The 23319-nt window shown below is 49.3% G+C and overlaps 1 protein-coding gene across 2 annotated transcripts in view; it reads left to right on the top strand.

Moving 5' to 3' along the window:
• Positions 1–508: 508 nt before the first annotated feature.
• The window catches only part of TASOR2 (transcription activation suppressor family member 2), a 45154-nt gene continuing 22343 nt past the window's right edge, over positions 509–23319 (top strand). For both annotated transcript variants that reach the window (XM_087765646.1, XM_087765647.1), the window contains exons 1-11: positions 509–809; positions 11409–11554; positions 13077–13172; positions 14770–14842; positions 16214–16305; positions 16961–17098; positions 17228–17352; positions 17446–17465; positions 17570–17669; positions 18410–18510; positions 20760–20863. In XM_087765646.1, the coding sequence (XP_087621772.1) occupies positions 767–809; positions 11409–11554; positions 13077–13172; positions 14770–14842; positions 16214–16305; positions 16961–17098; positions 17228–17352; positions 17446–17465; positions 17570–17669; positions 18410–18510; positions 20760–20863 (1038 nt within the window). In that variant the 5' untranslated portion in view covers positions 509–766. The remainder of the gene's footprint in view (positions 810–11408; positions 11555–13076; positions 13173–14769; positions 14843–16213; positions 16306–16960; positions 17099–17227; positions 17353–17445; positions 17466–17569; positions 17670–18409; positions 18511–20759; positions 20864–23319) is intronic.

Below are 23319 nucleotides of genomic sequence, written 5' to 3'. Positions count from 1 at the left end.
AAGGAGCGAAGAGAGGGAAGGACTGAAGAGGGGGAAGGAGCGAAGAGAGGGAAGGAGCCCAGGGCACGATGTGAGGGGTGAGGATGAGGAAAGGGTTTGAGGGACTGAGGGAAGGTCCAAAACAAGGGGCCGGGGGAAGGCACTGAGGTGAGGGACGGGGCCCAGGGCAGGAGGTGAAGACTTGAGGGGATGAGGGAAGGGGCAGGGGGAAGAGCCGAGGTGAGCCGGGAAGGGGCAGGGGGAAGAGCCGAGGGCAGGCGCCGAGGTGAGCCGGGAAGGCGTTGAGGGGCTGGGGGGAAGACTGAGGCGATGGAAGGTGCCCGGGCCAGGAGGTGTAGGACGAGGGGGAGAGGGCGCTGAGGGGACGGCGGGAATGGCCGCTGCGGGCCGGTGCCGGCGCGGCGGTGACTCGGGGGAAGAGGAAAGCCGTGGCCGCGCTTTCTTTCCGGTTCAGTTTTCACTTTCTGTTTTTTTCCCCGCTGCCGCCGCCCGGCCCCGGCCCCGGCCCTGCCTCCCCACCCGCCCCGGCCCTCCGCAGCGGCCCTTTCACTTCCTGGCGCCGGCGAATGGCGGCGGCCCGCAGCGCTCCCGCCCCGCATGCCGCCCCGCGTCGCTTGAGCCCGCCGGCCCGCCCGGTCCGGTAGCGCCGCGCCCTCCCGGAGCCCCACCGGGAGCGGAGCCGCGCCGAGGGCCGGGCCGGGCGGGGCGGCATGCGGGCGGCGTGAGGGCCGGCGCGGCGGGGAACGGTGAGGAGGGAACATCGGCCATGGGCGAGCGGCGGGACGAGGAGATCGGCGGGCCGGGAACGGGTGAGCGGGGCCGGGGGGGGAGGCGGGCGGCTCCATCCCACCCTTCGTCTAGGGAGGAGAGGCCATGCCGGCTTTGCTCCTCTGTCTCTCCAAAGCCGGGGCTGTGGGGACGAGCTGGAGGGGGGTGCCTGCTCCTCGCCGGGGGAGCAGCCCCCAGGCCAGGGCTGGAGGCACCTGCCCCGAGCCCCTGGAGGCCTTCGACACCTAGAAAGCAGCTTTTTTTTATTTAATTTTGGCTGGCTTACTGGGGACACGTTGGCTTTTCCAAGCTCCCGCTTGCGCTGGTAGCTGACCCCAGGCTGGGAGAGCCACGGTCTTTTTTGGTTTTGTGGCTGCATGCACCTTGGGTCTGTCCTTGGGGAGCCGTGCTGGTCAATGCAGGTGCCCTTCAGCAGCGCGATGTTGAAATACAAACAGATCAGCTGCCTTCTGCTCCGTTCCTGGGACTGGCATGGGGAGCTGAAGGCTGGAAGGCCTCTTTGCTCCCCCCTTGGAGCAAATGCGCTGCCCTGCAGGGCTGGAAATTGCCCTGAGAAGATGGGGGAAAAAATATGTTTATGCTCTGGTCCTGAGCAGTTTGCTCCCAGATTGTCCTCAGATCGTCCCGCAGAGGCTTGGATGGAGCATGGCTCACCGAGCTGTATGTCTGCCCTCCTTAAGGGGGGATAATCTAGGATAGACGAAGCAAGCAGGAGGGTGGATGGCACAAAAATAGTTGTAAAACGTGTTCCTTGCTCTGTGGGAACAAATTATTTTTTTTTTAAATGTGCAAGAAATCCTGCCTGGCCCAGAATAATCAGTAGCCTGGTGGTTTGGTGCTCATCGTGGATGCAGGAGATGCTGGGCGAAGCTCTGCTCTGTGGGGGATTCAAGTCAGAACCTTAACCTCGTGGTTTTACCCCAAGCATTTGGTCAAAGTGGATGTTTCTTAGTGCTGCTCGATAGATCTCGTTACGGTGCTTATAAGAGACTGGTAACGAACAGGGAGACAAACATGGGGCTTTACTGGCACTAGCTGTTCTATGGTTGAGTCTGGAAATTTGAACGAGTTCGTTAGATATAGTGTGTCATCAAGAAAATGTCTGATTTCACAGAAATTGCTGTTTTCCAATCAAAAGACCGTTTTGTCAGAGATTTCACTATCTGCTCTGATAAGAAGTGTAGTACTCGCCTAGGACCAGAGACTGTATTACCCAGCTCTGAAACTGGTTTTACGTACTAGCTTGGTCTATTTTTAGTGTTCCTCTTAAACCTGGTGGTTTTGGGAGTAGCAGAGCTAGCTTAAGTGTACCCCATTCCCAGATACCCACCCCCGATACTCCCTAACATCCGCATCCCACCCGATTTCGAGCTGTGTTGGTACAACTCTTTGTGGAGCCGTGCAGCAATCCAGATTGCTGAACCTATCTGGATTAAAAATAGCCTCTTTTACTTTATTTTCTGCTGCGGTTTGCTGATTTTCTTCATCACGCAACCCCAGCTGTGCAAGGAGGGGAAGAGAAGGAGCATCGGGGCAAGGGCTTGCACAAGTCACAGTAGCCACCCACCGAAATGCATGTGGGATTACAGCTTTGGTGGAATGGGCTGGTTTTATTACATGAAATATATATGTTGGTCAGTCTGGCACCTGCCAAAGTGGCCAACTGATTATTCTTGGTTAGAATCACTTTGAGACAAGAAAGTGAAATGTTTATTATTTTTGGTAAATGCTATTTTTGCACAGTTTGGCTTTTGGGTTTTTTTTTTTTTTTTGGTGGCGAGAGAACTACCCACTAGTTCTGACGGGGTGTTTGGAGTCAGCCTGCATGCGCATGGGGATTTTAGTACTTGGCTTTGGTTCTGTTTTTATTTGAAACTGTAAGTGTGTCTTGGTAATTTCCGCAGCCAAAGGGTCCGTAGAGAGTGTGTGGTTAGAGCTCTGTTGCCCTATCAAGCAGAACAAGAGACCAGGGGAAAGAAAGTCCATGCTGAAAGGAGAGCATCTGTAGTGAGAGCAAAAGTAATGCAACAACCCATGCCTAAGGAAGGATATAGCCCTGTTGGGGAGGTTTTCAGGCTTGCTGAAAGGCAAAAGGAGTAAGTAACCAGCAGTCAGGAGGAATGCAGCTGCAGGATTTCAGGCAGGGGAACTGTATGCCCACTTTCTCCAGCCTCAAAAAAGTTGTGGTTTTTTTTTTTCTTTTCCCAAATGGAGGGGCTCTGGGGAGGTTGTTTTTAACACATGAACCGTTGCTGTTGCTCTCACAAGGCTGCCTGTGTGTCGGGAGACCCTGGACGTCGCTGCAGCACCTGCCGTCGCCTTGACGGCGCATGGGCTTTAGATCCAGGACATCCCCAGCATCGATTTTTCGCGGTCCCAGGAGGCAGCAGATGAACTCCAGCTTGCGTGGCAGCAGGCTGATGTTTTTTGGGAGGGCTGGATGTTGCTCTGCAGGTGCTGTGGGGTGGGCTGGGTTTCAACATGTGGGTTTCAACGTACTGTTGATGGGCTGCACGGAAGGAACCCTCGAAACGTAACCTAGCGAAGGCAAGCCTGTCATCAGGGGGTTTTTAATTTGCTGTGTGCTAGTCTACAGCTCTCCCATAAGGTCAAAGCACATCGAGTCTGGCTGTCTTAGGCCATTGGGCTACAGCACTACCATGGAGAATGACTTGGCTGGCTGGCTTTGCAAAGAAAGGGTTGTCTTTAGTTGTTGAAGTGCTAAAATACCTGTGCTGGTGCTAGATTTGGGAAGAGTCAATGCAGGCACCTGCAGCTGAGTGAATCCACAACAGGTGGCAACCCTGTGAAAGATGATAGAAGAGGGGAGCTGTGGCAGGATGGGGCTTTGAGGAGCATCTGCTTGAGATGAAAGGCAGCAACGACTGCCTGTGCAATGAATTAACGAGGGAAAACCTGTAATAACCACATCCTCAATTACATGAGCAGCTGAAAGTAACAGGAGGGAGGTTATAAAATCAAACAAATGTTACCTGGAAGGTTTCTCTGGTGTAGAACTCCTACTCTGAGTAGGTTTTTCACCAACATCGGAGTGGGCAGCTGTGGCTTTGCCCAGCCAAGGATGGGGACCTCCACCTCTCTGCAACCTGTCCTAAGGCTGCATCACCCTCCAGGGGAAAAATTTCATCCTCTTGTCCAGTCTGAACCTCCCCAGGTGCAACTTGAGGTGTTTCTCCTTATTTTTTCGATCTGCCGGTGCCAGAAGAGAGGCTCCATCATCTCTCTCCATCAGGGAGTTGTGGGCTGCAGTTGGATCTCCCCAGCTTTTCTCCCCCAGACTAAACAAGCCCATCTCCCTTGCTTTTTGTGTAATTATGTATGGTCTTGGGGCTGCCTTCTCTGCGTAGGAATTTGGGGCACAGTTTGAAACAACCAGGTTTGCTGAAATTTCTTATGACAGAGGGTTTTTCTATATAGTGTAGGAACACAGCCTTCCCTACCCGTGAGGAAACTAATAATGTTTTCTCCCCAGCCAGCTAGATGCATTCGGATATTGCTGTGAGATTATATCTGAGTTGGTAGAGGTTAAGTGGAGCTGTGTAAAGGTTACCAGTCCTCTGGGCAGAGCGGTAGCTCTCCTGAGCGGGTGCCGGGGTTCCCTGCATGGCCTGACTCCTAAAAGTGATCTAAATAAATACTGTCAGTCTCTGATATTGAGGTGAAAAGCATTACAAAAGCTCCTGCAGCCTAGATATCTGCATTCCTGGGCTACCTGATCCCAGGGGTAATTTAAAATACAATCCAGCACCTGGGTTTTCCAGCAATCACCTTGCCTCACTATGGAAGAGTGTTTTAAATACATCAAACCAGGAGGCTGCAAAAGGTACCACCTCACCCCAAACGGACATAACTCCTAGGTTTAAGGCCAAGGATATTAATTTAGGAGAGTGGAGCTGCATCAGCCTGCTTACTTTTCTCAGCTAATTGCAAAGGTTAGAGAGCTGCGCCATCCAAAAATTCCCCTCTGCCCAGCAATTCGAATGTGCGGTTCTTCTAGGGGAAAATAACTCCACCGTTATGATAGCTCTTGAACCTCCATGTGAGCCAGCCGCTCTCTTTCTGAGAGTATCAGGAAACATCCGCTGCAGAGAGGTGGTTTGTAATGATCTGTTGTGATGATTTACTTGCAGGAGGCCTGTAGCAGTTGCCGGATAATTGACTCGATAAGTTCCTGGTCTTGCCCATGAAAAAACCGCATAGAGTAAGACATGCTTCCTACCACAGTCACGTTAATGTGGCACTGCGTATCCATCATATGGTGTCAGCCTGGCTCCACACGCGTTGGAGTAGGGGTAAAACCTTGTGCTGATTTAATGGGCTGTCCCAGCTGAGACCAAATATCCATCTTGGCTGGTATCCTGACTCCAGGAGTAGCCGCTTAGGCAAAAGCACGTGAACAGGACAAAGGTGCAGTACTCTTTCATTGAAAACTCATGCCAACTGCACAGGTTTGTGACTCAGGGACTTCCTGAGGAAGAGCTGGAATCTTTGTATTTAATAGAGTGTTTTCCCCACAAATCCATCCAGTTGATCTGTGAACCCATCTGCAGCAACCCATGGTGAGACCTTCAGAAAATGCTGCTTGATATTAGTCCTTCTTGGCTCTGCCGGACAGCCTGGGATACAACCTGTGCCGCCTTTTCCATGCCCAGCGCGAGGCCTTTTCCCCTTTCATTTGCCAACAGACTCGCTCCTCATCTCTGCAAATGGGCACCTCCATCAGCCCAGTTTAAGCCAGAGGTCTGGTTTTTGGCTGGACCATGAGCAGAAGCCTGCCCTGGTGACCCATCCCATGCCCAACATCTGCCTCTGGTACGTGTAATATCCCGGCTGTGTTGGCTCTGTTGATGCATGGTTTAGATCAGATCCGTTACCGCGTGGCAGGTTCGCCGGCTCTGCTTAATAGCAGCCCGACAAATACAAGATTAGAACAGTTGTCTGTGTTTTGGAGTAGAAAAAATGAGAAGGAAAAAGGTGAGAAAGCTAAAGAAAAAGATGCTGGGAAGCAGCAAAGCTGTAAAAGCTGCTGATAATGGCAGGAGCGGCAGGAACAAGGCACTTCTCTGGTGTAGGAAAGTGTATTTTGAGATTGAAAGGCTTTGAAGAACCCACACTAGAACACAAGAGAACCCCCAAGAGGCTTGAATATACCAAGGCAAATCATTTTCTGCTTCGGTGCCATGCTAACCGTGCCCCGGAGCGGTCTCTGTGGGCATAGGACGCCTGCTCCGTGGTGGGGATAGCTCTGCCGCACTGTGCGGAGCCGTCTCTGGGGTCTGCCTCGGGTGATCAGCTTGCAAATACACCTAATATCAGCTAGCCACGCGAGTGCTCTGTGCTCCCTCTCCCTGCCCGATTACTCTTGGAGAGTAAATGTAAGCTTAGTTTACATCGTGTTGTTAACCAAAAATACAAGTCAGAAGCATCTGCCGTAGTCAACACCTTGCTGCTTTGCAGGCATGACACCTTCTTGCTCCTAGACATTTGTGGGAGGTGGTGATTTTTGGCTTCGTTTGGCTTCATTTGGCTCAGGTTTTGGCTTAAACTGAAAGAAGAAGGTGACTTCTGTGCTTCAGCAGTAATGAGCCAAGACTCATTATAGAAGTTGGGCTGCGCAGGTGTAGCAGTCATGGTCACGACTTGGGTGGGTGACCCAACTCTCAGGTGGGTAAAGATCGTGGTGGTGGGGTTCTCAGGACTCTGCAATATGCAAGGACGTGAAAGTCTGCGCTTCTGAGAATTTCTTTACTACAAATTAGTACAAAACTACTATTACTAAAACCAAATATATACATATATAAATATATGCTACAAGTCACTACAAAATTACCACTAGGAAAGCAAGTGTGTGTGTATATATATATATTACAAGAGTAAAGCAAATATATGTCTATTACAAGTTATTACAGAATTCCAGCTAGCGAAGCAAGTATGTACTTAATGAACCTTTACCTATGTGTGCAGTTATAGTATGTGTCACCGGTGTGACACTCGCCAAACCGCTCCCAAGAGCGGGGCCAATCCGAGATGGAAAAGTCTAACTTCAAGGATGATCCATGTCACTGGCGAGGGTCTGGTCTGTCTGGGAGATCTCATACAGGGAAATTATTGCAGAGAAGCTCATTTTGGGTAGGTAGCGAGTTACTTTTTGTACCTTTTTGGTGTAGAGACATAAGTAGGCGCAGGACATCAGTTCCCAGAATAGTTAGTGCTGACTTCTGTTTTCCTGGAAGGTCAGTTCGTTATCTCAATTTCTTTGTCCTGCCAACAGCTCCCCATCAAGGAGGTTTTGGCTGAGCTTATCAAGGATGTCTCAGGACTCCTGGAAAAAGAGACATCCTTTGTCAGCAGTCACGTTTGTGGCTGCTCCATCAGCAGGCTGTAGCTAAAAGAAGTTTGCAGGCAAATAGCTGGTCAAGCACGTAGTACCGTGCATTTTATAACGCAGAGTTAAAAGGGACAGTTCCTATAATTGTCATAATAATTACTGCATGCTAGCAATGATTAGAAAGTAAAACTAAAGAGTGAGAGCAGCAAAATCAGGATGGGAGATTATAAAAAGAAGAGAGAAAGTGGACTTCAGCAGAGCCGAAGAAGCTGGGAGGATGATCTTGAGGAGTCGCAGCTGGCAATATATGAACTGTTGACAGTACAAAGTGGCGTGTGGTGGTGCCAGAACTGACGCTGCCAGTGATGCTGGCTGTTACAGCTCGTACTAACGATGGGACCAAGCCAGGAAAATGGAGGAAATCCTTCTTGAAGAGGGGCAAGATGGAGAAGGGCTGTGGGAAGAGACCGTGCAGGAGCAGCTGTGCTGAGGACAGGTTGAAAGCCCCGTAGGTGAGCAGAGTGTCCGTGTTCAGTGTGCGTTGATCAAGCTGGGTTGCAGACTTTTGGAGATTTGACAGCATTCAAGTGTCTGCAGCAAGTGCTACTAACATTTTAAGCTTAAAAAGAGACCAGGAAGAAAAGCAAACCTTTGTCTCTGTACAAGTCTGTACAAGTAAGTGGTTCGAACGCCGTGGGTTTTCTCCCTGGGCTGACTTCTCTGCGTGGTGAGGCCATCCAGAGGTCACATGAAAATGGATGAGGCAAAAGAAGATCCTGTTTTGGGGAAGTACGTGTCTCTTGGCCTCGGCTGGGGCATCCAGCACCTGCAGGAGCCGTGAATTGGGAAGGGGAGCAAAGGCGTGCAGCTCCCGGGAGGCGTACGGGCCACGCATGTCTGCAGGAGGAGCACGTCCGCTCAGGCTGGCTTTAGCCAACACTTTGCAGAGGACAGGACAGGACACGTTGAGACATTTGCAGGCATGAGCAGGGAGGAAAGGTCAAAGGAGCTGGCTTTAAGTCTAGAAAAGGAGGAGGAAGGAGTAGGTTAGCAGCCGTCCAAGGAATGCAAGGCTCTTGGAGGATGACTTCTGCACAGCCACAGCACGAGGGAAAGATCAGCCTTACTTGCAGTGTTGGCAACTGATGTTAATAGCAGCCTAGGTGACTGTTGTTTCTCCCTTGCTGTCAGGGTAGGAAATCACCAGGACAGGCTGTGAATCCCCTCCCCAAGGATTTCGGGGCACGGATAACACCCACTGTGGGTTCAGCTGGGCTGTGCTGGTGCAGAGCTGTGCTGGGTTTCTCCAGCTCTCCTCCAGCCGTCGGTCCTGTGATGCATCGCTCTGACCCCGTGCGAGAAGTTGGTCCCGTTCCCTGAGGATGCTGCGTGGTGGTAGTGGCACGTCCAAGCTGCTCAGAGGGGAACGGACACTTTCACTTTTGCTTCTGGTTTAGGCACTTTCACTTTTGCCTCCTCACAGCCTGCGCAGAAACTGTCAAGGGCCTTCTGCTCCCGCCAATGAAACCTGGATGTGTCAGGGTTTTGGGTGTATTTCTGTGAGCTCAGACTCTTCCTTAGGGTGGGAACAGATCTGAAGGAGCCTCTTAAATCTGAAAGGGGAGACGAGGGTCACAGCAAGCTGCCAGGCTCGGTGCCACACTCTAGGATTGTTTCATCACATGTATTTATGTATTACTACGGCACTTTTTTTTTTTTTTTTTTGCCTTTTGGACTTTCATTTTTACACTGCAGCTGAACTTGCAGGGAGGAACAAATGTTTGAGTTATCACCTGCAACACTGCTCTTGATGTTGCATTTCCAAGAGCTTCCCAGCCTTTTATTTATTTTTTTTTTAAAGCCTGTAGCTTTTACCCCTGAAAGATACTGAATATCTAATGCTTTTTCTGATTTAACACCCCGCACCCTCAATATGTGTTCTGTGCCTGGTGGGGTTTTTAACCCTGTATTCTCTCTTTGTCAACTCGGTGGCTCGCATACTCAGCGTGGAAACACACGACTGGTTCCCAGCTCACACGTTTAGATGCGGCCTTTCTTATGCTCCAAGACTCCAAACTTGTCGATGATGCGGAGCTGCAAGATGCTATGGGTAGGAGGAGCAGAATATCGCACCCTGAAAAGTGAGATGGTTTGGAGCAGCAGCTGTGAAATTAAATAGCACCTGCTGCAGTCCTGGGCTTTTGGAATGTAAGGAGCGATCGAGGGAGCTGAGCTCGTTTAGGCTGGTGGAGAAGATGCTGAGGACAGGGCTGTCTCTCCTTGGAGGATGACTTGGAGGGTTATGGTGTTCCAGCAAAAAGGGATGTTATGTTTGGTCCAAGCCTTTGAGCAGAGCTGTGAGCTGGGATGTAATTCCCCGACCTGATTTCCTTGGAGGAATCTGAGCTCCCTGACTGCTTCTTTGAGATCCACAGGATGCAAGAGACACGAAGCAAAATGAAAGACAAGTAAGGAAAAAAGTGAGCAAACAACTTCCCTTCCCATTAGGTTCAAAGAGAGAAAACAATTGAGAGAGAGCTGGAAGACCTCTTTATTTTTCATTTTTCTGTGCTCGAGAGCCAAGTTGTGTTCACCTGCTTTTTTTACTGCTCCTAATGATGACAGAGGCATCACCTGAACGTGGGAGGTTTAGAAAGCGAATACAGGAGGGCTCCAAAGGCCCCAGAGCAGCGTTGGGAGGCAAAAGTGCTTTTGAAGACTTCCCTTTCTGTGCTCCCAATTTCCATTCCCACCTGCCCTCTACGTGCTTTTCTTAGAACCATTTTTAGAGCCGTTTTTGTACTGTTTCCCCCCACTTTTTGCCTTGTCCGGATTTTCTTTTGCTTGGCATAATGTGGACACCGTCTCCCTTCCCCTGTTAAGCCCTGTAGCGCAGACTGGCTGAACTGGCTTAGAGCAGTGTAGCTAAATGAGTTTAATACACGCAATTTGAACTGTTAATTTTCCTGTTCCTTGTATTAGGTCCTTTTTTGGCCTTGAGTAATTTGAGAGGAGTAACAAGATTGGTGACACAGGGAATGACTCTGTCTTTTCTTCTTCTTTTTAACTGAGAGGAGGAAAATAAAAAAACGATTAAAACTTCTCCTGTAAAATTAGGAGTGAAAACACCAAGTAGGTTGCAGGGTGACAACAGATGCTATCTTGCTCGTCACCAGAGGAATGCGGGTCTTTCTGCTTTAGAGGGTAAAATGAGAACTTGCCTATTTGTCCTCAAAAGTTTCGGTGAGGTTTTTCTTAAAAAAAAAAAGCATGCAAAACCTGCTCCTCAGGTGGGGTTCGACGGTTCTGTATTTCTTTCCTTACAGATGACTGCTTTATTTTTCTAAAGCTTATGGGACAGAAGAAAGAAACCTTTTTGATGTGTCTATGTTGCAAACTCAGCTTGGGGCTTGAAATCTCATAGCTCATGAATCACCACCAGTAATAATGGTTTTTAAATGTGCAACAGAGACTGAGCCCAGGATTTCTTGTGTTTCTAAGTGGCTGCTTTATTTAATATTTGGGTTTTAACAGCTGCAAGAGCACAAATACTGCAGGGCTTTCCTTTGTTTCTGTGTCAGTATTTAATTTGTCAACTGCTTTGGGACCTTGTCTTGGTGGGATGCTGTTGGGAAGTGTTTTACTGGGATGTTTTCCTTTGGAGATGTTGAGAGAATTTGGGCTTTGAGAGAACTCTGCCCATTGAGGCTTTGAAGGTTTGCTCTCGTGGTGTTGAAAACCTCATTCGCTCAAGACCTGAAGGTCTTTACAGTAAAACAGATAACCCTGAGAAACCGAGCATCCACCGAGATGTTCCCTGTGTGCAGACATCAGCTCTCACACCCTAAAAGAGCATGCAACAAATTGAAGTAACTTTTTAGCACAAGAAAGAACTCTGACCTGCTCAGAGAGTGTAAAGTTAATTCACCACCAGGCTTTGCTTCTAGCAGTTGCTAACCATTTCTTCTTTTTCTGTGGCAAAGGAAAAACTTTTAGGGCCCACTGACAAACAGGAAGCTTGGATTCCTCCTGTGGAAGGGCAATTTCACTTGCAAATAAAGACTTGGGGGTTGCATGGCTGGAGGGGAGCTGCTGCTCCCAGTGGGAGCCTTGGAGCTCTGCTCCCTGGAGATCTGGGCTTGATAAGTGAGGCCCATGTGCGGTGAGTCAGAGTCAGACTCAGCTGCCACCCGCCTCTGCTGAGGCCCCGTACTTAACTGGGGATGCCCAGAGTTAATATTTGCACCTGCTTTTTGCTTTTTTCCTCCAGGTTTTCATCCAGAATCGGAAGAGTCGAGTTCCCTTTTGCAGACAGCGGTTTCAGTGCTACAGAGCTCCTACTTGGACTCCACAGCTCAAGACGGTTTTCAGTACAGCCAAGCAATTCTGGTGGAAAATGATGTTTTCCTAAGTGAGGTAAGGCTGGTGGGGGAGGAAGGTGTTGCTGGCAGCTCAGGAAATGGTGACGTTTCTTCGGGAGCTGCAGACGTCTGTAAATGCTGGTTTATTGGCAGGTCTTTCCTTGGCAGCATGTGGCTGACCTGCCTGCCTTCTAGAGCCCCATTTGCAGTTCCTGACTGAAGGGAACCTTTTCTTTGCTTTCTTGCACTTCTTCCTTCCCAATCTGATCAGGAACAAAAGGTCCATTCAGCCAACATTGCCAAACATTCAGCAGCAGTGCCTGGGGCAGGCCTTCGGGGCAGGTTGAAATGCTGGCTTGATACCTGGCAGGAGAGCTTTAATTTTTGCACTTCTGCTGATTCACAGCAAGGCAGATTTCCGTGTGGTATTTCTTTTGTCTGCCCTCACACCCGTGCAGGCACCAGTTTTAACCCCATTTTCCCTTTCTCCAGCTGACTGGGGCATGTACAGAACCACTTTTAAAACACCTCTACAGTCCCACTGTCATTGGCATGGAAGACAGGCTGTCTCCTCTGGGGAGTGGAGATGACCAGTCTGCTTGTTGTCATGAATTAAATAGAGCTTAGACATTTTGGCTGCCGAAATCTGGGATAGTCACTGTGCAGCTGGATAAAAAGCTGGGAAACAGGTATCAAGTAATTTGTTGATTTGCCTGTGAGTTCTAAAGCCAAAATAAGCAAAAGCAGTGATGAGACTGTTGTTTTCTTATCTTTTAACCCCGTTTAAAAAATCTCATCCTTCTACAACTTCTTTTATTAAAGCCCCAAAACATCATGGACTCGGACCCAGCTCTGTTTGCTCCCGTGATGTTCTCCCCGTCTGCACTGAGAACATGCTCTGCTTTAATTATCAGACAAAAGAAATCGGAGTAATGTGTTATTTGGCTGTAGCCAAACCCTCTGAACTGTAATCACATGATAGCACCCGCCCTCTAGTCAAATAGTTTAGGCTTCCGTGGTCAGTGGAGAGAGAAAAAAAAAAGGTGCCTCCAAGCATCTCCCCTTCTGTAGGCATATTCTCCATGGCTGAGATGATTTGTCTTCTGATGGCCATAGCTGGCTACTAAATGAGATGCTCCACCAGCCCACATGCTGCTCGGTGAAACAAGCTCCCCAGTAGCCGATGATGTGTGGCAAGAGGGGCAAGGTGGAATAAGGCTGGACTTCCCTGGGATGAGCACAGCGTGCCACTGTGGGCCTGCTCTTCCTTGGAGGACACTGAATATGTTCTGCTGGGGACAAAGGCAGAGACGGACGGACAGACAGACAGACAGATGCATGGACTGGGGGCCTTGCATGATGGGAGATTGCAGATGCGTGGTGGGAGACTGGGTGTACACATGCCTGGGGGAGGGAATGATGTGTGGGCATGTGAGCTGGTCCAGCATCACCTGGCTGCTGCCCCATACTGACCACGACTGGCGGTACGCGGGACACGCTGTCCTCACACCACCACCACGTGTCACTTGGCTCTGGCCTGAACGGACTAGAACAAAGTGTTGTTGTGTCTTCTGCAGCTCAAAGCTTTTGCCCAAGCTAAGGAAGCCGCTGGGTACAGCCAGGAGGAGCTGGAGGAGACCTTTGCATTTCTCCTGTTTGATAATGAAGAAGAGGTAATCTGAAATGTTTATTCAGCTTAAGAAGTTTGATGCCAAGTGCCTGCACATGTGCTCCGTCCCACCAAACCCGGCAGATTTATTGACAGAAGTGTCCTGACTCTCCTGTTACCAGTGCAATTACTACTGTATAAATAGTTCAGAACAGATTCTGAAAGCAGCTTCTGGGAGGTTTTAGGGATGGATCTTATTTTGCATCTCTCCAGTTGATTACTGTTTGAGATTTGGCTGCCTCCTTTGCCCTCTGCAGGGAGACAGAAGGAGTCTCCCTTTGTCCCAGTGGATTTATGGTCGAGTACAGGCAGGTGAAACCTTTCACGTATGCTTAGAAGAGAAAAACACCTTTGTGACAGAAGACAGGAGTTTGTTAGGTGGTTTTGGGCAAGTTCACTTGGTTTTGCCAGCTAGGTGGAGGGAGAGCCTGACACAGCTATTGGGAGATAGTTATTCCTGCCCATTTTTCACAAAGACCTTTTTGATTTTGTGAAAAGAGTTTGTCTACACAAGGATGCTCAGGGAACCTAGCGGGAATTCACTTTTCACGTGATTTAATGGTGCCATGCTAAATCACTCTAGGGATGGTTTTGTTCAGGATGAGAGTGGCCTGAATGCAGTTTAGTTCTGTTCAGTTTGGACGGAGCTACAGCAAAATAAACCACTTTCAGTCTCAGTTTGGGAGCAGGAATTGTCCCGCTTCATTTTAGCTATTTGAAATTTAGCATAGTCTGTGCCAAGTGACTGGGCTCCTTGTACAGACCCTAGGAAAGAGGGAGCTCTCCAGAGGACAGTTGGACCTCATTTAACACGGGCATCTAAAATCCTCGGGCTAAATCGCTCTCTGGAGGTGCCTCTCTCCACTGTTGAGAGGAGAGGTCTAGCTGACTGGTCTAAGCTAGACACTTGCCTTTTAGAAGGCAGAAGTTAGGTGAGATGAGTCCCCCATGTTGCTCATGAGTCGAAGGGACTGAGTACCTTTGACTGGTTTGCTTTTATTTCTCACCCCTAATGAGTTGAAACTGCTCCTGTTGTCACTCTTTGGTCAATATACATTTGGTCTTTGCACGCTTTGATGAATCTGCTTTGGACATGGATTAAATCAAAGGCGGTGAGATGCGCCCAAGGCAGTAATTGTGCCTATGGAGGAGTAAGCACAGAGTAGCAAACGTCCTTTGCCTTCGTGCCAGCCCCATTGCATTTATTTTTCCACAAGTTGTCCCTGCAGATAAAGAAAGTGCAAAGTTCAGCCTTGTGCTTGCAGTTGTTTCTGGAGAAGCTGGATTTTTTCCAGATTTTTCTAAGCTTTTGCTTCCACAGAGGTTTTTGTAACAACGCTTGATAAATACAAGTATTTAGTATCTGAAACAACAAATTTTCTTCCTGTTGGTTCTTCCTGTGGACACTGTGTTTAGTTTTCTTTATACCGTGGGTGTTTTGGGACTGTAAAGATCTGTAAGTGACTTGCAGCACGTGTTTGTTGCACGTGTTGTTGCAGCCTGTTGCAAATATTTTGCCAACTGTTGCGCTACAGATTTCGGTAGCTGTGTCCCTTGTCTTTGAAAATAGATGGTAAAAGAGGCTGTCTCTTCTTTTGAAGGCAAAAGAGGTGTGTCAGACAGGCCTCCGTGTAAACAGCAGTTCTATTTCCACGCTTGGTGACCCAGCAAAAGGTAAGATTTCCATTCAGAGGACCAAGAGACCTGTTCGCTGTTCTGGGGGTATCAACTCCTTTAAAAACAAAAGGAAAAGCCAAGACAAACTCCTGGTACTGCCTTGTTATTTACTGCAAAGATCCACGGAAAGTCCCGAGTTTCTTAAATGGGAAACTGCATTTGTTTGGATCAAGCAAGCAGCAGCGTTTTCCTTCTGCCCACTCAACCAGATGAGGATGGGATCTTCCTCAGGGAAAGTTTTTGTCTCTTCACCTTTCCATTTCAGGGTTTTTTTTTTCCCTTGTTAATTACAGCTTTTGTCACCAAAGTGGCTTTTTGGCAGCTCTCCCCACCGGTTTGCTCTTCAGAGTCCGTTGCTGAGCTTTTGTAAGCGGTCTTGTTAATAACTAGAGCAGATCGTGACGTGTCGAAGCCCTTTTCAGTCTGTGCTTGTTCCCTGCCCAAAGGTCTGGGGCCTCAAGACATGCAGTGCAGGACGCGTTACTCAAAGAAATCCTTCTGCCAGTAGCAGAACGTCTCCCAGTGCTCATCCCGCAAGTCTTTGCAGGCCAAGATACCTAATTATTGAACAGTCAATGGCAGTGAATGCAAAAACAAGCAAGAACTGGTTATTTATCTGGGAATATATCTTAGTCCTGATGGACTGAGATTAATATTATGGTGTGTCTCTTTGTAGCCCTTCCCCTGCCCAGTCCCTGTTTCCCCCCACATACTTCTCTACCCATCTTGTCTACAAATATAAAGCAAGAGTGAAGAGCCAATATCCCCCACCTCAATAAATCCACATATGATATACCCTGCGCATGGAGAAGGAATGGGAATAAGCCATGTCACAGGGTAGAAAGTTCACGTTGGCATCTGGGATGCTGAAGGGCCATAAAAAGCCAAGGAAAGGGGCCTGGGAGGGTCTATGCCATGCCACGGGCCTGCTCTCTTGCGGCGTGCGTTCCCCACGTATAAACACCCACGTTGTCTTTGCGTGACTCCAAATTGAGCAAAGTCCCTGCCCCGCTTGCGGTCTGACCTGGAAGCCCTTCACCAGATCTTCCTGTAAGAGACAAGCCCTCGCTCGGTACATTTTCATGTAGCGTGGGCAAAACTGACGTTAGCTCCCAGGAGAAACCCAAGTTAACTCCTTTCCTAGAGCTGATGCTGAAACATATAATGCTGTTCCATACCAGCAGTCAAAAAAAGGAAAAGAGTCAGTTTCACCCTTTTTATGGCAGCCAGGTGCTACTGTGGTTTGCAGCACTGGCTCTGCAGAGACTCCCGTTCCTGCAAGGCAGAGTCCTCTTTACAGGGTTTTTTTGGCAATCAGCTTTGCTCGACAGACGATTCATGTTATCTTGCATTGCTTTGTTTTCCCAGGGGTTTATATTTCCAAGTATGCAGACTGTCTTCATCCGAGACCCTGGTATCACGGAAAATCAGGCTATATTGTCATTTGTAAGCTAATTAAGGTAAAATACAAGTCTTTCTTTTTATGTGGAATGGTTTTCAGAAGCCACTGCACAGTGCAAGCAGTTTTTAAGGCGACACTGGTGCCCACAGCTGTGGTGGGGTGGGGTGTAAAATCAGCTCTGAGAGCTCATCGGGGTTTTTGACTATGGGATGTGTCAGACCAGAAAGCCAGAGATCAGACTGGGCTTCCCCAGTGGCCTGCAGGGGGGCAGAGGATGCAGCGGACCTTCCAAATTCCACCGCTGAGATCAGAAATTCCCCTCAGGGTCACCTTTTTCCCTGGACTCTCATGCATTTGCGGGGTTTGAGGGGGTGACCTTAAAGTGGCCAAGTTCACAGACCCATTCCCTTCCTCCGTGGGGCTGCTGTGTGGTACCTTTCTCCCCTTCCCACGGGCTCCTGCTCTCTGTAGCTGGAATGGAGAGCCAACGCTGCTTCTGTTGGCTCTCCTGAGCAGCACTGGTCTGTCTGCCGTCCCGAGCTGGGCCAAGTCAGGCCCTCTTTTTTGGAAGGATGCGAATGCACACAGCCCCCTCACAGTGGGGAGTGTGGGGCTGCCAGCAACACTGTCTTTGGGGAAAAGAAGGATTCAAGGGTCTTTTACAATAAGTTTCTGCAAACAATTATGTGTATTTGGTAAATTTTCTGGCACAGGGGAAGGTCAAGGTGGTATCTGAGAATTACACAACCAGCTATACCTGCCCATCTCCCGGCTACGACTGCCACGTCGCCATGAGCAGAAACAACATAACATCAAAGACCAGCCACTGCCAGGCCTTCGAGCAGAGCCAGGTATAAGTTTGCAACAGGACTGTGCAGACAGCTCACTTGCGGGCCGCAGGGGAGCACAGCGCTGGCCCGGGTCCCTCGCTTGTTCCTCAATGTGTTTTTTTTTCATCTGTGTTTCCCTTCTCACCCCAGTATTATGTGTATGAAGTGTCCGATGGCAGCACTGCAGAGCGGCCCAGGCAGATCTGCCCGTACATAGTCATCGCCTGCCAGTACAGGGAGCCGAAGGAAATGCCCGTCTTAGCTATAGAGAGCCTGTAAGCAACTTGTTGTCGTTCCAAAGTACCCGGTCGGTTTTGTGGGCTGTTTTCCCGTTGCTAAATGTTCCTCTTTTTCTCTCTTTTCTCTAGACCTCAGCTTAACCACAAAGGTAGGAGCATCTGGGGGTTGTTTTTGTTTTATAAATATACCTTTCTTTGTTTGCCCTCCTCTCCTCTCCTGCTTTCTCTGAGCCGTTCTCCCTTTTGCCTGTAGCGTTGTACTGTCCATGGAGGGGGCAGCTCTCCATCCGGGGCCAGCTTTTGTGCAACATCGCCCTGAGGACCCCATACAGCTCCACGATTCCAGCCCAGCTGTAAGTTGCCCCTTTCTTTTCTTTCTGTGCAATTTGTGGAGTGTGAAGCATTACACTTTTGGGTGTCTGTGTACCAGCGAAAGCCAGTTTTGCCTCTCCTGCCCCATCCCTTCAGTGATCAGCAGCTTCTTGTGGCCGTACCAACTTCCCACCTGCACTGTTGGGGTGGTCATCAGCATCAGGAAAGTGGTGTTGGGCAGCCAGTGGTGCAGCGTCACAGCAACAGCTGGATGAGGACATGAGATCAGGCCCTGAACTGCAGCTGGAAACAGCTGTATTTTGTTATCTCTTTTTGTTAACTGCTTTGGGATGTTTATTCCAAATGAGTTATTCCTGCTTGGGATTTTTGTCCTTGTGGGAAGTGGGCTTCTGGATGGCGCGTGTACAATCAGCCAGTTGTGTTTACAGATCAGCACGATGGTAAATAAAGTACTGAGGTAACTAGCATTCAAAAAAATGAGATGTTTAAAATCTTCAGCAGTCAGAAGCCAACTAGCAGGCAGCAATTTGAAACGGCCAGTGTAAGCCAGTAACACAGCCACCAATGTCAGTGTTTGGAGGTGTTTACAGTCAGGATCCTCAAATCAGGAAAGTGCTCAGCAAGCTGCTCCTTCTCCAGCCTTCTCCAGAGCTGCTTTCTCTGGTTTCACAGTGACAGGGCAACAAGGACTCTTTGCTGTGCTTAATCCTGAGAGCTTTTTATGCTTGTGATCTCACCGTCTGCTGCTTTATCCCCACAGGCCTCCCAACCTGGACATTAACCATGTCATGGGTGTGTCCGACTTGAAGAAAAAGCTACCAGAAGCTGCATTTGGGAAAAGAAACTACATTGAGAATGAAGGTCAGCGCAAAACCCTCCGGCATGATGAGTAACATATGCTTGTGCTGTGCCATGGGAATTGCCACGGGATGTCAGAGCTCGGGTCCGCATAGCACTGGGTCCAGTCTTGAAGGGTGGCTGATTGCAGATAAGTGAGGAAAAATGCCAAGGCGGCACAGGGATGTTTTCTTGTCCGCGCTTCACGTGGTCCCCTGGTGTGATGACGATACAAAACTGGGAGGAGTGGCTGGTACACCAGAAGGCTGTGCTGCCATTCAGCAAGACCTGGACAAGTTAGGGAGTTGGGCAGAGAGGAACCTCATGAAGTTCAACAAAGGCAAGTGTAGGGTCCTGCACCTAGGGAGGAATAACCCCATGCACCAGTACAGGTTAGGGCTTGACCTGCTGGAAAGCAACTCTGCAGAGAAGGACCTGGGAGTCCTGGTGGACAGCAAGTTAACCACGAGCCAGCAATGTACCCTTGCGGCCAAGAAGGCCAATGGTATCCCGGGATGCATTAGGAAGAATGTGGCCAGCAGGTCGAGGGAGGTTATCCTCCCCCTCTACTCTGCCCTGGTGAGGCCACATCTGGAGTGCTGTGTCCAGTTTTGGGCCCCTCACCCCAAGAAGGCCATGCAGGGGCTGGAGCGTGGCCAGAGCAGGGCAGCGAGGCTGGGGCAGGGGCTGGAGCCCAAGGCTGGGGAGGAGCGGCTGGGGGAGCTGGGGGGGCTCAGCCTGGAGAAGAGGAGGCTGAGGGGAGCCCTCATCGCTCTCTGCAACTGCCTGAAAGGAGGCTGGAGCCGGGGAGGTCGGTCTCTTCTCCCCAGGAACAAGCGATGGGACGAGAGGGAACGGCCTCAAGCTGCGCCAGGGCAGGTTTGGGTTGGATATTAGGAAAAACTTCTTCCGCAAAGGGCTGTCAGGCCCTGGCCCAGGCTGCCCAGGGCAGGGGCTGAGTCCCCATCCCTGGAGGTATTTAAAAGCCGGGGAGATGTGGTGCTGAGGGACATGGTTTAGTGGTGGGCTTGGCAGTGCTGGGTTAACGGTTGGACTCGATGATCTTAAGGGTCTTTTCCAACCTAAACGATTGTATGATTCCAAGCCAAAAGACGTGGCTGCCTGCAGTAGCTTTGGGTCACAGGTAACCTACTTGTCACTTCAAGGGGACTGACAGTGACAGTGAATGGCAGCGTGAGAGGGGAGAGGACTCCAGAAACCTTGGGAAGAGGCAGGGAATGCTCAGCAATCAGCAAATAAAAGCACAGATTTGGGGAAGGGAGAGAAGGGCTCTACTGTCCCCTTAGTGGTGCTCAGAGACCCTACTTGCCTGTAGTAACCACTCTCTGTCCTGGTCAGTGCAGGGTGGGGAGGAGGGGACCTGTGTCTAATTACGCTTTAGGGTTCCTACTGCTTATTGCTTTCTGGGTTCGAGTTTTGCTGAGCCTGGCAGCTCTCAGCCCCAAGATGTTGAGCTCCCGATGGCTGTGAGTCCCCATTGCAGCGGACACGCAGTTACTGACCCAGATATCACAGCTTGCACATGGAGAGTTCTGAATGTGATTTGCAGAAGCTCCAGGTACATTTCCATGTCATCTTGCACCAAAATAAGTGGAAACTGCTGCAGTGTTGCTTTCTGTCTGTGTATCAGCGCTGCTGACCCAGGTCAGGGCACTGTTTTGGGGGTTAGCATTTAGCTTACGGTGCAGATGGACACAGGATAGCGCCAGGGGCAGGGGAGGAGGCAGGAGAAGTGAGGGGAGGCCACAGCAACGCTTGACGAAGGTGCCGTGGAACCACAGTCTTACGGTCAGCTGATGAAAGAGAGGAAATGCTTGAACAGAAGAATTTTGTTGCGAAATTCAGGAGGGTAAGGTGGGACTGAGATCTTGTCTTTGTTAAATTCCTTTGGGGATCAGAGTGCAGAATAAGGATACTCCATAGCAGGGAAGACTGTGGCATGTTAGAATGAGCTATTTCCTTCTGAAAGGCTCCCCCGTCTCTGTTGAAGCACACAGCATTCGTTAAATTGATTTTGTTAGCTGCAGAGATAAGACGGGAAACATCTCTTGTGAACGAACCATGGGTTGAAGAGGAAACTCACTGCGATATGAATGCATATACCAGCTTAGGAAATCTTGATAAGTTTTTTTTAAAAACCCAGTGCTTCCACCAATTGCACGCCCATCTTCCTGGTACAGGAGCACTTGTTTGTTCAGTGTTTATGCAAGAGGCACTACTTCAATGTCAAATTCTCTCTCTTTTGTCTGCAGTCTGCTTTCAGGGTGTTTACTTCAGTCTGTATGAAGTAGAAATATCAAATAAGGATCAATATAAAATGGATCGGTTAATAGAAAATCTAAAGGAAAAGGACTTGGTAAGTATTTTAAAACATTGTCGTTCTGGGAGGAAAGTGGCCTTTTAAATGATCTCTTGAAACTTTTGGTAACATTATTCACAGATTGTGAACTAATGCAAAATGGACTTAATTTCCCTGCTTCAATTATTATTCTCCTGCTTGGTTATTCTCAAACATAGTTTAGTCTTTCTGTATATAAATTGTTAACTGAAGATTACCCACTATGAGCTGGGAACTGATTTCTAGGGTGAACATGCCCTGCTGAGCAGAAGGCATTATACAAGGCAAACCTCTTCTTTGGCTGTGTTTATGCCAGAGGAGATTATTTTATTGTCTTTATTAAATGATTTCCCCCCTGCATTGCAAACAGCATGGTGGACAAGGACTACAAGGGGATCTTATATATTAAGAAAGCAGAAGCAAAGTCCTCCAGTGCCAGAGTGATAATTACTAAGCAAAAGACATAAGCCGTCACGTGCCTGCCTTTCTCCCTCGTGGCTGAAAAATAGCCCCCACTCAGCTAGAAACTCACAGTTACGCTGCCAAAACTTCATGGGCTTCCAGGAGCTCTGAAGATGCTGAGATTTCTGCTTTTTTTAATGGGGAATTTCCCTTGCAATATATTATCTGATGAGGCTTTTTTCCAGCACACTGGGGTCTCTTTGTTCCCAGTGCGATTGTCACGTTACCTTGTGACTCCGGGCGATAAAACTCACCCCCCTGGAGCACAGCACCTGCCTCTCTGCTGGGATCTGCGGTTGGGTTGGGTTTGGCTTTGCTGCTGCTAGTTGCTCTCTCACATCTGATGCTTCCTGTAGATTCAGGGTTGTAAATTCACGGCCGCAAACTCACGGCTGGCTGGACGCCTCCTCCGCTCACTCTAAGTTGGCAGTGGCCCATGAACTGTCTGGATGTGCTGTTGCTGCATGGCACTGCTGAAGAGCTGCCCACCGATGTGTAGCTTCCCCCACGTGACGTACCGGAGCAAGAGTTTGTTGTGGATCCCTGTAAGAAAACCACTCTGACTCCCTAAAGTATTGATTAAACTATCGTTTATTGGTAACAACATGAGAAGAAAAAAAAGGGGATAGCAAAGATAATCTTAACGTCCCTTCACGTGCAGGTGATCCTGAAGTGTGCAGCATCATAGAATGCTTTGGGATGGAAGGGACCTTTAAAGGCCATCCAGTCCATCCCCCCAGCAATGGGCAGGGACATCTACAACCAGATCAGGTTGCTCAGAGCCCCATCCAGCCTTGAACGTTTCCAAGGATGGGGCATCTCCCACCTCTCTGGGCAACCTGTGCCAGTGTCTCACCACCCTCATCATGAAGAATTTTTCAGTTGGACCCCCGGCTGGGGCGCAGATCTGTCCATGCTGCAGCTTATCTTAAGGTTCCCAGCATCTGAAGGGACACAAGCTTATCTATGCCATCCCTTTTTTCTTCTCTTGTTCTCACCAAGATATTTTAATCAATACTTTACAGATCTCAAATGCCTTTCTTGCTGGGCTCTGTGACAACCGCTTGTTCTGGTGCATTACACCGTGTCTGCAGCCACTGAGGGTTATAACATAGATCCTGCCAAGCCTAGCAGAGGAGCCTCTAGAGGAGTCAGGGAAGATGAGATAGTTGAGTTGTGGCTGTGAGTAGTGTGGTATTGAGAGCCATCAGGAGCATCGTTTTCCCTAGAGCTTCCCCACCCTCATATATCTGTCATCTGGATTAAAATATCTCCCCTATTTCAATGAGGAAACAGTGGCAGCCCATTTTGGGTGTGCTTCTTCCCTCCCCTTAGCATGCCGTTGAATGGCCCATGGGTGAATCCGCTTTGGCGGCAGCTCCCAAAAGTGCAAATGAAAAATGCCCTCCGTCTCCTTTCCCTTTCAGTGGTGCATGGGCCAAGCACGCACCTTGCGCAGGGCCCAAATGAAAATGAAAGGGTGGCTGGAGCTCGGTGGGGTTGCCCGAGGCCAGCTGCACTCCTCTGGGTGCTGAATGACGTCTCTCAGCTCTGTGCCTGGTGGCTGCTGCCTTATGGCTTGACTTTCCTCCTCACCTGCCTGAAAATCATCCTGTCGGTGAGAAACCACAGCTATTTCATTGAGCTGGATTTATGCAGCAGAGATGTTGGCTCTTATCCCTTCTGCTTTGCTGGCTTGGGACAACCAAAGCAAGGAGCTACTGTTTTGAGTAGTGAATATTACACTGAAATTGTTCAGCATTTCCAAAGTTGTTCCGTTGTCCTGGAGAAATGAGGTTGTGGGCGTTAGTCCAATCCTCTGTTATGTCTGAACATACTGAATGGGATCAGCAAAGTTTCACAGAGCATTAGAAGCCCTCGGGTTGTTCAGTTCCTGTAAGTTTCCTGAAAAGATGTGTCTGCATGGAAGAAAGAGATCCAAATGGGTGTCCCCACGGAGGGAAAGGCAGTCCAAGCCAAGCTCTGCAATCAGGCATCAAGCAACACCCAAG

This window comes from Nipponia nippon, unplaced genomic scaffold (assembly GCF_047370975.1).
Source record: "Nipponia nippon isolate SJK-2023a ecotype South Korea unplaced genomic scaffold, ASM4737097v1 scaffold_3, whole genome shotgun sequence".
NCBI lineage: Eukaryota > Metazoa > Chordata > Aves > Pelecaniformes > Threskiornithidae > Nipponia > Nipponia nippon.
Note: the sequence above shows the minus strand (reverse complement) of the source record. Positions and strands in the feature narration are given on the sequence as shown.